General features: G+C 36.6%; 1 protein-coding gene across 1 annotated transcript in view; it reads left to right on the top strand.

Moving 5' to 3' along the window:
• The first annotated feature begins 530 nt into the window (after nucleotides 1-530).
• Nucleotides 531-12,559, top strand: part of LOC141295483 (ALK tyrosine kinase receptor) — a 35,917-nt gene continuing 23,888 nt past the window's right edge. The window contains exons 1-7 of the mRNA XM_073826702.1: nucleotides 531-674; nucleotides 802-912; nucleotides 2,488-2,629; nucleotides 3,863-4,033; nucleotides 4,135-4,233; nucleotides 8,031-8,186; nucleotides 9,406-9,519. Of these exons, the coding sequence (XP_073682803.1) occupies nucleotides 594-674; nucleotides 802-912; nucleotides 2,488-2,629; nucleotides 3,863-4,033; nucleotides 4,135-4,233; nucleotides 8,031-8,186; nucleotides 9,406-9,519 (874 nt within the window). The 5' untranslated portion in view covers nucleotides 531-593. The remainder of the gene's footprint in view (nucleotides 675-801; nucleotides 913-2,487; nucleotides 2,630-3,862; nucleotides 4,034-4,134; nucleotides 4,234-8,030; nucleotides 8,187-9,405; nucleotides 9,520-12,559) is intronic.

The raw sequence follows: 12,559 nt of genomic DNA, 5'->3' as shown, positions 1-12,559 counted from the left end.
GTATCGATACCAAGGTATTAGATCCTAGTATCGTACCGAAGTCAAAATTGTGGTATCGAGCCATCCCTAATGTGTGGTTTTGCAAAAAAAATTTGCAAAGATTTCAAACACACATCTTTCATGTTGTCATTATGGGGTATTGTTTGTATACCTTTGAAGAAAATGAAATCTAATTCATTTTGGAATATGGCTGTAACATAACAAAATGTGGAAAAAATGGAGCTCAGTGAATACTTTCCTGATACACTGTAAACTGCAGGGTAGATTACTAGGTTTAGGAACAGAGCTTTCATGTCATCCCTGTCTCTATGATGGTGAAGTTACTAAAAGTCAGGGATTGAAAATTAAAAGATTGTCGGTTTGATCCCTGTAAGAAGTGTGTGAAGAACCATCACCATTGTGTCCTTGAGCAAAGCACTTAACCCCTGGTCACTCAGGAGAATTGTCCTTGTAATAAGTGCACTATAAGTCACTTTGGATGAAAGCAGCAGCTAAATGACTGCTTACTTATTTGTCATGGGTTTAGGATCACGGCGTATGGAGCAGCTGGTGGGCGCAGTGTCCAGGCGGTTCACAAGTCACATGGGGTGTACATGACCGGAGACTTTCTGTTACAGAAGGATGAGCTGCTGTATATTCTAGTGGGACAGGAAGGAGAGGATGCTTGCCCTAATGTGAGTAATCCGTTCTACCAATATATCCCTGTGGTGTTGCTCAAAAATGTCAAAAGTATATGATTAGCATGTTGTAAAGTATGAAAGGATCACATATAATTCTATTTTTTTTTTTTTTCTTTCGTAGATGGTGCCTACTATGGACCGGATCTGCAAGGAACAACAAGGACCGTCCATCAACAAGACCCAGCTCAAGGGAGGAGGTGGTGGAGGAGGAGGAGGCACCTACGTCTTTAAGGTGACACTTTATAAAATGGATTTTAAATTGGATATTTTCAATATTTAAATATGTAGTAATTTATTGGGATCAGAATTAAGAATGAAGTATATCTTCTCTTGTGTTCAACAGAAGAAAGAAAATTATACATGTTTGGAACCAACTTGAGAGTGTACAATGGCATTTTAGTGCCATGTTAAAAAATGTTAAAAAATCTAAAATATATTGATTTTGAGAACAAAGTCGAAATTAGATCGAACATAATATCAAAATATTATGCAAATAAAGTTGAAATACTACGAGAATAATTTCATAATATTTCGAGAATAAAGTTAAAATTGCAAGAATAAAGTCGAAATTACGAGAATAAAGTCGAAATGTTTCGAGAATAAAGTCAAAATTACGAGAATTAATTTGTAGCAATTACGAGATTAACGTTATAATATTCTGAGAGTATATTCCAGCCTATTGCGCTTTATGAATTGATTCACATGAATACAGCGATCTGTCACGCCACATTAAAGAAAAACAAATTATTGACACATTGTTTGTATTTTGCTATAAAACTGATTTTGAAAGCTGAGACGTTGTTTTATATTACAAATAACGAATGCAAATATTATTTCCAAGCATACTCTTCCTGCGTGTATGACACATGGTACTGTATGATTTCTGCTAATAATCCCACATATATTTGTAATGTATTAAAAAGGGTTAAATAAGAGAGCTGGTGCCCCCCAAAGGATTACACTGTCAACTGGGTTTGTGAGCTGAATAAAAAGTTGTTCCTGTTTAGTCTGTTAATAAATATCATATTCTTGATATTAAGCTTTTTCCATGAGTCCTTAAAATCGACTCTTTCTCATCTCAGTGAGATGATGCGGCTGCTCGGACGCAACAATATTGAAATAAATTCTGACGGCCTGGCAGCTTCTCCTGGTGCTCTCAATCCGGGCCTTTGCATGCGCAATATAGGCTATACTCTCAATATTATAACTTTTAATTTCTACAATTTAGAAATTAAAGGTTTTACAATTTAGGTTTTGCTGTCCCATAGCACAAAGTCACATGCTTTTTTTTTAAAATACATACAGAGGAATTTATTTAGCAAAGCGTTTCCCTTACCCTTTTTCGCACAAGTCAACAACCACCTCAAGTGAGCATAAAATCTTTTTTTGCGATTTTTATTCGAAATGTGACATTTCCATTACTCGTTTCTGGTGTGATACTTTAAAATGCGGATAAAAACAGGGTGATGAAAACATAGCTACTGTTTGTGTAGTTCGTATTATTTTATTTGTTTTGAGTTGCTGCCCATGTACAGTATTCAAACCAGGTTCCATTTTACCAAGCATACTGAAAGTCCTCAAAGCCATACACTGAAAGAAGGACCCTAGCCATAAATACATTGAAAATGGGCCAACAAGCAATCATCCTGAGCACAGTACAAACCATATAGTAACATGCTAACACTTAATAACTGCATAGGCAACCCCTCAATAGCATCATGGTGCAGGTTTACATGGGCGCCTTGCATTTCAGTCTGACAATCTACACTGTTAAAATCTAGTGTCACATTTCCTGTTTTCTTTACAGGTGATGAATGGAGTCCACATTCCACTTCTCATTGCTGCTGGAGGTGGAGGCCGTGGCTACAGCAGCCAATCAGAAACCCCAGAGGAAGTGATGGACAGGGATCCCAGCATCCCTGGCCGCAATGGAAAATCAGGCGCTGCAGGTAACCTCAACAGTTTTGTACTGAATTATAGATTGTCTGTATTGTAAATCAATTAGTTAAATTTCAGCGTTACTAAACTAGTGTGCATTATTCCTCCTGGCAAACAGCTCACAATAGCAGTGAAGCAGAACATGTATTGCACATAGGGCAGTTTTTTTTTTTTTACTTCATGTGGAGAGTTGGAACTATGCTTTTGTTTACCAGGATCAGGTTTGATTGATATGAGTAAAAAAAAAAAAAACTGCTCCCCCAGGCTTTTTTCCTTCCTGGACATGGACATAATCATTTTCTTTTCTGCTAGGCTTCAAAATAATATTTTATCCAGTCTGAGATTGAATATGATTTTTGAGGTGGTGTCTTCAAATTCTGTGTAGCAGTGCCTGAATAAGATGAGGCAGCAAATTAGTTTTAGAATATTGGTTCTTGGACATTCTTGAAGAAAAGTCACATACTTGTAATCTCTTTTGCTAACTGTTTGGAAGATGATAACAACAGTACAATGATGATGATAATAATAATAGTATGCTCTACTTTCAAGTCTAAGAAATTGAAGCCACATGCGTGTCTGTGCATCAAGTTTCTGCATGTATTGTGGGTGCTCTGGTTGTATCCTGGCGAGCACTCAGTATGGTTTCTGTCAGCGGCACTATTTTCAAAGGCCAGCTGTATGGATATATATCCATCACTTCCATTTGGAAATGTACAGAAATGTAATAATCACCTAGCAACCACACTGAACACCCTAGTAACCAAAAAAAGGAAGAAAAGAAAAGGCACCCAGAACACTCTAGCAGTCATCTAGCGATGATGAATCCATCAATCCTTCCTTGTTCTCCTTTGTGGAGATTGTTTCTAAAAATCTTCTTTATTTAAAACTTGTTGAATGGAATGAGTGTTTTTTTCCCCCAGCAAAGCACGTGCTGCTAAGAAACTATTAGTGAGTTAGCAAAATGGGACAGCTTTGACGTCTGAAATAATTTGCCACATTTTTATTTAATCATTTTCATGCTAAGCAACAGCACTGACCTGCTTTAGGAACAGGGATATTCATATGAGACTATTTTCTCTGGAGAAAACGCTGTGGCACTCTGCATTCTTAGATCTTTTAGAGGATGGAGATAAGGGAAAAAAAAAGTTACATTGTCACCTGTTGTGAAATTAATTAGCCACGCAGAGAAACTGAAATGGGTCTTTTAATGCCGTTTTTATGATCTGTGGCTCTGTGGATTTCAGGTGGTGGTGGAGGCTGGAATGACACTGCCCCTGTTCCTCAAGGTGGTAGACCACTCATTTTGGGAGGTCAGGGTGGGGACCCCTGTCAGGTCATGGGCTGGAAAACTCGAGGAGGTTTTGGAGGCGGTGGAGGGGCCTGCACAGCTGGTGGAGGAGGTGGAGGATACAGAGGTTAGACTGAATTTTAGTTTTGTTCATATTATATATCTTATTATTATTATTTATTTATTTTTGTTACATTTTGTCACTGTTTCTCACCACCATGGCCATAGGGGGCAGGGCCTGGCATGATAATGATCCCAGAAAGGATGGAGATGATGGAACATCATTCATAAGTCCTGATGGCGAAATGTACCTGGAGCCACTCAAAGGTAACACAATGAAGATTCTTTAGTTATGTCCCAAATGATGTACTATACACTATGCACTTCTATCTTCTATAATCTAGTGTATGAATTTTATAAGGTTATTCTGCCATCCAGCATCAGCTACATACAGTGCCATACGAAAGTTTGGGCCCCTTGCAGAATCTGTGAAAATGTGATTAGTTTTAACAAAATAAGAGAGATCATACAACATGCACGTTATTTTTTTTTATTTAGTACTGTCCTGAGTAAGATATTTGTACATAAAAGATGTTTACATATAGTCCACAAGACAAAAAAAACCTTCAAAAGTTTGGGAACCCTAGGTTCTTAATACTGTGTGTGGACCTTGTTTGTTCTGAACAGTTAAACTGAGCACTATTCTTCAGAAAAAATTTCCAGGTCCTGCAGATTCTTCAGTATTCCAGCATCTTTTGCATATTTGAACCCTTTCCAGCAATGACTGTATGATTTTGAGATTTTCACACTAAGGACAATTGAGGGATTCAAACACAACTATTCAAAAAGGTTTAAAACATTCACTGATGTTCAAGAAGGAAACACGATGCATTAAGAGCTGGGGGGTGAAAACTTTTGAACAGGATAAAGACGTCCAAATTTTTCTTATTTTGTTAAAATATATACTTTTTTCCTATTTAGTACTGCCCTTCGGAAGCAACCGAAGATACTTGCATGTTTCCTGGAAGACAAATTAAGTACAATTTACCTTGATCTTCAAATGCTCTTAATGCATTGTGTATCTTTCTGGAGCATCAGTGAATGTTTGAACATTGTGAAAATATGGATCTCAAAATCATACAGTAACTGCTGGAAAGGGTTTAAATATGCAAAAGATGCTGGAAAACTGAAGAGTCTGCAGGACCTGGAGGATTTTTCTGAAGAACAGTACTCCGTTTAACTGTTCAGAACAAATAAGGGACTCATGAATCATCCAGGTAACCACACAGTATTAAGAACCAAGGGTTCCCAAACTTTTGAATGGAGTTATTTGAATAATTCCAGAAAGACTAGTTACATGCAAATGTGAGTTATAAAGAAAGAATTGTGTGATATAAAGTAAAACATCTGAGAACGCACATCCCCCCCCCCTCCCCAAATTGGATTTTAACTCTTGAAATTGCAAGTTTATATAGGCTTCCACAGGCTTCCATAGTGAACACACTACTTACAGTATTTATAATGCAAAATAGAACACAGAACAGTAAATACGTACATGAATTGTACACATTGTACACAAGTACAGAGTAGTATATAGTTACATTTCAGGTGAATCTAGGTATGCATTTTGTCCATAATACAGTCAGGTCCATATATATTTGGACACTGACACAATTTTTATTATTTTAGCTGTTGACCAAAACATATTCAAGTTACGGTTATACAATGAATATGGGCTTAAAGTGCACACTCTGAGCTTTAATTTTTAGGGCAGTCTCATCAAATTGGTAGAAAGGTTAAGGAATTATAGCTCTTTAATATGTACCTCCCCCCTTTTTCAAAGGACCATAAGTAATTGGACATTTGACTCAAAAGCTGTTTCATGGACAGTTGTGGGCTATTCCTTCATTTTTTCTACATCAATTAACCAGGTAAAAGGTTTGGAGTTGATTCTAAGTGTGCCATTTGTATTTGGAAGCTGTTGCTCTGAACCCATCATGCAGTCAATGGAGCTCTGCATGCAAGTAAAACAGACAATTGTTAGACTTCAAAAGCAAAAGAAATGCATCAGAGAGATAGCAGGAACATTAGGAGTGGACAAATCAACAGTTTGGTGAATTCTGAGAAGAAAAAGAACACACTGGTGAGTTTAGCAACATAAAAGGCCTGGATGACAGTATGGTGGATTATTGGATGATCCTCTCCATGGTAATAAAACATTTTACAACATCCAGCCAAGTGAAGAATACTCTCCAGGAGGTAGGCATGTCACTGTCAAAGTCTACAATCAAGAGAAGACTTCACGAGAGCAAAATAGAGAGGGTTTACCACAAGGTGCAAACAAGGCCAGATTAGACTTTGTCAAAAAACATTTTAAAAAGCCTGACCACTTCTGGAAAAGCATTTTTTGGACTGCTGAAATTAAAATCAACATGTACCAGAATGACGGGAAGAAAAAAGTATGGAGAAGGCTTGGAAGAGCTCATGATCCAAAGCCTACAACATCATCATCATCTGTGAAACATGGTGGAGCAGTGTAATGGCATGAGCATGCATGGCTTCCAGTGGCACTGGGTTACCGGTGTTTAGTGATGATGTGACAGAAGACAGAAGCAGCCGGACGAATTCTGAAGTGTATAGGGATATACTGTCTGCCCAGATTCAGTTAAATTGAGCAAAGTTGTTTGGGCGGCTCTTCATAGTACAAATGGACGATGACCTAAAACATACAGCAAAAGCAACCCAGGAGTTTTTAAAGATAAAAAAGTGGAATATTCTGCAATGGCCAAGTCAATCTTCTGATTTCAAATTGATTGAGCATGCATTTCACTTGCTGAAGACAAAACTAAAGGCAGAAAGACCCACAAACCAACAACAACTGAAGTCAGCTGCAGTAAAGGCCAGGCAAAAAGGAGGAAACCCAGTCTATGGTGATGTCCATGAGTTCCAGACTTAAGACAGTCATTGCCTGCAAAGGATTCTCAACAAAATATTAAAAATGAACATTTTATTTATGATTATATTTATTTGTCCAATTACTTTTGAGCCCCTGAAAATGGGGAGTCTGTGTATAAAACTGGTTGTAATTCCTTAGCAGTTACATTTTTGTTCAACCCCTTGAATTAAAGCTTAAAGTCTGCACTTCAATTTCATATTGATTGCATAATTTTAAAACTATTCTAGTGGCATACAGAGCCGAAATTATGAAAAGTGTGTCAGTGTCCAAATATATATGGAACTGACTGTATATAATCTATGCTTTTAAAGTATGCTTTGTGCTGACATGGCACACAATTCCTAGTGCTAAAAAAAAGAGGGTTTGTATCGTTTTGAGTTTCTCAGTTGAAAAAGAATGGCAAGAAAAATTACACCAAAGCTATAGCTAAAGCATTTTTTAAATAAATGAACCTAACAGTTAAGTATTAATGAATTTTAACACAATACATTTAGCTTCCTGCTAACATTCACACTTAAATGTGGTGACATTTTAATACAGGCATACTGTCTACCAACATTTTTCCAGCACTAATGAAGTACATACAGTACTGTTAGAGCGTACTGGAAGTACACAAATTAGGATGCAGTCAGGACGACTGGGGTCAACAACTCTTTAACATTCAAATTAAGGGACTTAAATTATTTTTTTTAGTGGTATACTGTAGTTTAAGATTCTACCTAAAGTTGAAGGTGACCCAAATTATATACAGTTTTTTACAGTCCCTCTCAAGCACCATTGTACCTTAGAGCAACTCTACTGTATGTGCTTCCAGGACTGCAAGTGATGAAAAGCATCTCCTACATAGGATTGGATGATCAAGAAGTTCTATCTTTTGCTTCAGTCTTCTATAATAATAGGGCAATTTTACTTTTTTTCAGTCAAAAAATTAGGTGCATAAGCTAAGATCAATGAGGCCCATGACAAATCAATTCCAAAAAGAAAAGTACAGGTCCATATTATAGGGAAACTTCCCCTGGAAACACCTAGATTAAGGTGCCTTGCTTAGGGGCACAATGGTGAACTCACCCCTGTGGGGCTCAAGCCAGCAACCTTCTGAATATAAGCCTCAAGCTTTCCTACTGCTCTTCACCATCCCATAAGTATGATATGGTAATGTCATTTCCAGGCATGGAAGGCGACGGTGAAGTTATTATCAACCCAGTGCAGAACTGCAGTCACTGTGAGTCAGGAGATTGCCACGAGACCTCTGAGGGCACGGTGTGCTACTGTGATGAAGAGCTCTCACTGGCCCCAGACGGAGTGTCCTGCATCAACTCTACCGGTAAGTTCATTCATAACACACTTCACCACCATTAGATGAACGGCCGTCTCATAAAATGGTAAAATGAATGTCTGGGAAGAGTGTTCTCACAATGACAAAGTTCTTTCTCAAGAGCGGCACTCCTGTCTGTAAAGCCCAGTTCAATTCTCTACCATTTACAGTCTCTCTGGCAGAGGTCATCACTGTCAACTGTAGCTCCGTTTGCCAGCCTGTTCTTAAAAAAAAGAACAGTCTCTACTTTTGCACACCTCTGTTAGCTACTGTTTTGTTAATTCTGCCTGTTTTGCACATCTGTTCATATGCAAATTGATTGAAATTCCCTCTGTTCTCCAGTGCTGTTTTCAACTTCATAAGTGTCTAAGTCAATAAGTGAGTTAATGCCCTGCTGAAAAACCAGCATATGCTGGTTAGGTAGGTTTTGGTGCTGGGATGCTGGTTTTAGCTGGTTTATGCTGGTCCTTTGCTGGTTAATGCTGGTCCTTTGCTGGTTTATGCTGGTCCTTAGCTGGTTAATGCTGGTCCTTTGCTGGTTTATGCTGGTCATGTTGCTGGTCAAGGACCAGCATAAAACCTACCTAACCAGCATATGCTGGTTTTTTCAGCAGGGTGCCCATGGGTTCATGCTAATTGTATGCTAATATCAACATTGCAAAGCTCTTAAAAAAGCTTCAAATGTGTAAACACATTGACAGGTTTTCAAGAAAAATAAATAAATTGCATTAGATAAAAAATATTTTCCACAAAGCTTTTCAACGTTCTGTTGATCACTAGGTTACAACTGTCTTAATCCCAGTATATGGATTTTTCTTCTCACATACATATATATATATATATATATTTTAATAGATCCAATAGCCTTTAGTTTATCTTATAGCTGTGAACCATGATTAGCTACTCAATACTGCTTGTCAGAAGAATATGGTATTGGAGAGAGAGAAAATGACATTTTTATTCTATTTATAGATTATTTTAACAGAAAAGAAAGACAAAATGTTCTATATGTAGCTGCTGAAAGTTAATTTTAGTTTTAGTGATAACCTCACAGCTAACAATGATGATTAATTAATGGTTTAATGTTGCCTTAAATGAAAGTAATTTGACATGACATGAACACATAGTTTAAAAATGGTCCTTAGTTAACCATTTTAAATTTGAAAAGCTAAACTGAGTTCTGCCTGACTCATGTGAACTGCATATTTGTTGCTGTGTGTTTGTGTAGCGGTGTCTATGTTGCCAGCCCAGCCGTCTTTGTCTCATCTGGCATTGGGTCTGTCTGTGGGGACCTCAGCGCTCATTGCTGCTTTACTGTTGGCCGTTTCTGGCGTTATGATCAGTAAGTAGACCATGTCAAATCCTTTTTATGAGCATAGTTTCACGGAGCCTCAAAGGCCAACCGAGACATAATACTGGAGTCAAGTCATTTGGGAAAGTGTTTTGCTACTTTTTTAGGCTATTAGAAACAGAGCAGATAAACCTGCACTTGCAGACAGGTCATGGAAAATTATATGACAGCTATTTGCATACCTAATGTTTCACTGGCCAATATAATGGTGGACTTGGACAGTATACTGACACCTATGGGTGTGGATGTACACTACCGCTCAAAAGTTTTGGGAAAGTAAGATTGTTAATGTTTTTTTGTAAGTAAGTTTCTAATGCTCATCAAGGCTCATAATTACTCCAGTATTCATTGTCATGATCCTTCAAAAATCATTCTCATATACTGTTTTATTGTTTTTATTAAGTTGGCTTGGGAAAGTTTAAAGAAACTTCTTCTTCTTCTTCTTCTTCTTCTTCTTCTTATTTTTCTGAGCGGAAAATTTTTGGACACTAACTCCTCCTAGACCGTTCAAGCTACATACTCCAAAGTCAGATCTTCATACTGTTCAGACTTAGTGTGCTATATCTTTTCAGACTGTTTTGAGTTATGGTTTTCTTAAAAATTAATATTAAAAATCATAAAAAGGTCCCATAGACTTTCATTGACCAAAAGTCCAAGTCTGTTTGAACTGTGTTTAATGTAAACTGCTAGAAGCCATTGATACTCAATTAAGCTTTAAGCTATCTATCTATCTATCTATCTATCTATCTATCTATCTATCTATCTATCTATCTATCTATCTATCTATCTATCTATCTATCTATCTATCTATCTATCTATCTATCTATCTATCTTCAAACCTTATCTATCTATCTATCTATCTATCTATCTATCTATCTATCTATCTATCTATCTATCTATCTATCTATCTATCTATCTATCTATCTATCTATCTATCTATCTATCTTCAAACCTTATCTATCTATCTATCTATCTATCTATCTATCTATCTATCTATCTATCTATCTATCTATCTATCTATCTATCTATCTTCAAACCTTATCTATCTATCTATCTATCTATCTATCTATCTATCTATCTATCTATCTATCTATCTATCTATCTATCTATCTATCTATCTTCAAACCTTATCAATCTATCTATCTATCTATCTATCTATCTATCTATCTATCTATCTATCTATCTATCTATCTATCTATCTATCTATCTATCTTCAAACCTTATCTATCTATCTATCTATCTATCTATCTATCTATCTATCTATCTATCTATCTATCTATCTATCTATCTATCTATCTATCTATCTATCTATCTTCAAACCTTATCAATCTATCTATCTATCTATCTATCTATCTATCTATCTATCTATCTATATATCTATCTATCTTCAAACCTTATCTATCTATCTATCTATCTATCTATCTATCTATCTATCTATCTATCTATCTATCTATCTATCTATCTATCTATCTATCTATCATCTTCAAACCTTATCTATCTATCTATCTATCTATCTATCTATCTATCTATCTATCTATCTATCTATCTATCTATCTATCTATCTTCAAACCTTATCTATCTATCTATCTATCTATCTATCTGTCTATCTATCTATCTATCTATCTATCTTCAAACCTTATCTATCTATCTATCTATCTATCTATCTATCTATCTATCTATCTATCTATCTATCTATCTATCTATCTATCTATCTATCTATCTTCAAACCTTATCTATCTATCTATCTATCTATCTATCTATCTATCTATCTATCTATCTGCTAAAATCATGCTAGCGACTTCCTAGTCGTGCTAAAATCATGCTAGCAACTTGCTAGTCATGCTAAATAATGCTAAAATCATGCTAGCGACTTGCTAGTCATGCTAAAATCATGCTAGCGACTTGCTAGTCATGCTAAATAATGCTAAAATCATGCTAGCGACTTGCTAGTCGTGCTAAAATCATGCTAGCGACTTGCTAGTAATGGTAAAATCATGCTAGTGACTTGCTAGTCGTGTTAAAATCATGCTAGCGACTTGCTAGTCATGTTAAAAATCATGCTAGCGACTTGCTAGTCATACTACAATCATGCTAACGACCTGCTAGTCTTGCTAAAATCATGCTAGCGACTTGCTAGTCTTGCTAAAATTATGCTAGCGACTTGCTAGTTTTGCTAAAATCATGCTAGCCATGCTAAAATAATGCTAGCGACTTGCTAGTTTTGCTAAAATCATGCTAGCCATGCTAAAATAATGCTAGCGACTTGCTAGTCATGTTAAAATAATGCTAAAATCATGCTAGCAACTTGCTAGTCATGCTAAAATAATGCTAAAATAATGCTAGCAACTTGCTAGTCGTGCTAAAATCATGCTAGCGTCGTGCTAAAAATCATGCTAACGACTTGCTAGTCATACTACAATCATGCTAACGACTTGCTAGTCTTGCTAAAATTATGCTAGCGACTTGCTAGTAATGCTAAAATCATGCTAGCGACTTGCTAGTCGTGCTAAAATCATGCTAGCGACTTGCTAGTAATGCTAAAATCATGCTAGCGACTTGCTAGTCGTGCTAAAAATCATGCTAGCGACTTGCTAGTCATACTACAATCATGCTAACGACCTGCTAGTCTTGCTAAAATCATGCTAGCGACTTGCTAGTCTTGCTAAAATTATGCTAGCGACTTGCTAGTTTTGCTAAAATCATGCTAGCGACTTGCTAGTCATGCTAAAATAATGCTAGCGACTTGCTAGTCATGTTAAAATAATGCTAAAATCATGCTAGCAACTTGCTAGTCATGCTAAAATAATGCTAAAATAATGCTAGCGACTTGCTAGTCGTGCTAAAATCATGCTAGCGACTTGCTAGTCGTGCTAAAAATCATGCTAACGACTTGCTAGTCATACTACAATCATGCTAACGACTTGCTAGTCTTGCTAAAATTATGCTAGCGACTTGCTAGTAATGCTAAAATCATGCTAGCGATTTGCTAGTCATGCTAAAATCATGCTAGCGACTTGCTAGTCTTGCTAAA

Source organism: Garra rufa, chromosome 21, assembly GCF_049309525.1.
Source record: "Garra rufa chromosome 21, GarRuf1.0, whole genome shotgun sequence".
NCBI classification, from domain to species: domain Eukaryota; kingdom Metazoa; phylum Chordata; class Actinopteri; order Cypriniformes; family Cyprinidae; genus Garra; species Garra rufa.
Note: the sequence above shows the minus strand (reverse complement) of the source record. Positions and strands in the feature narration are given on the sequence as shown.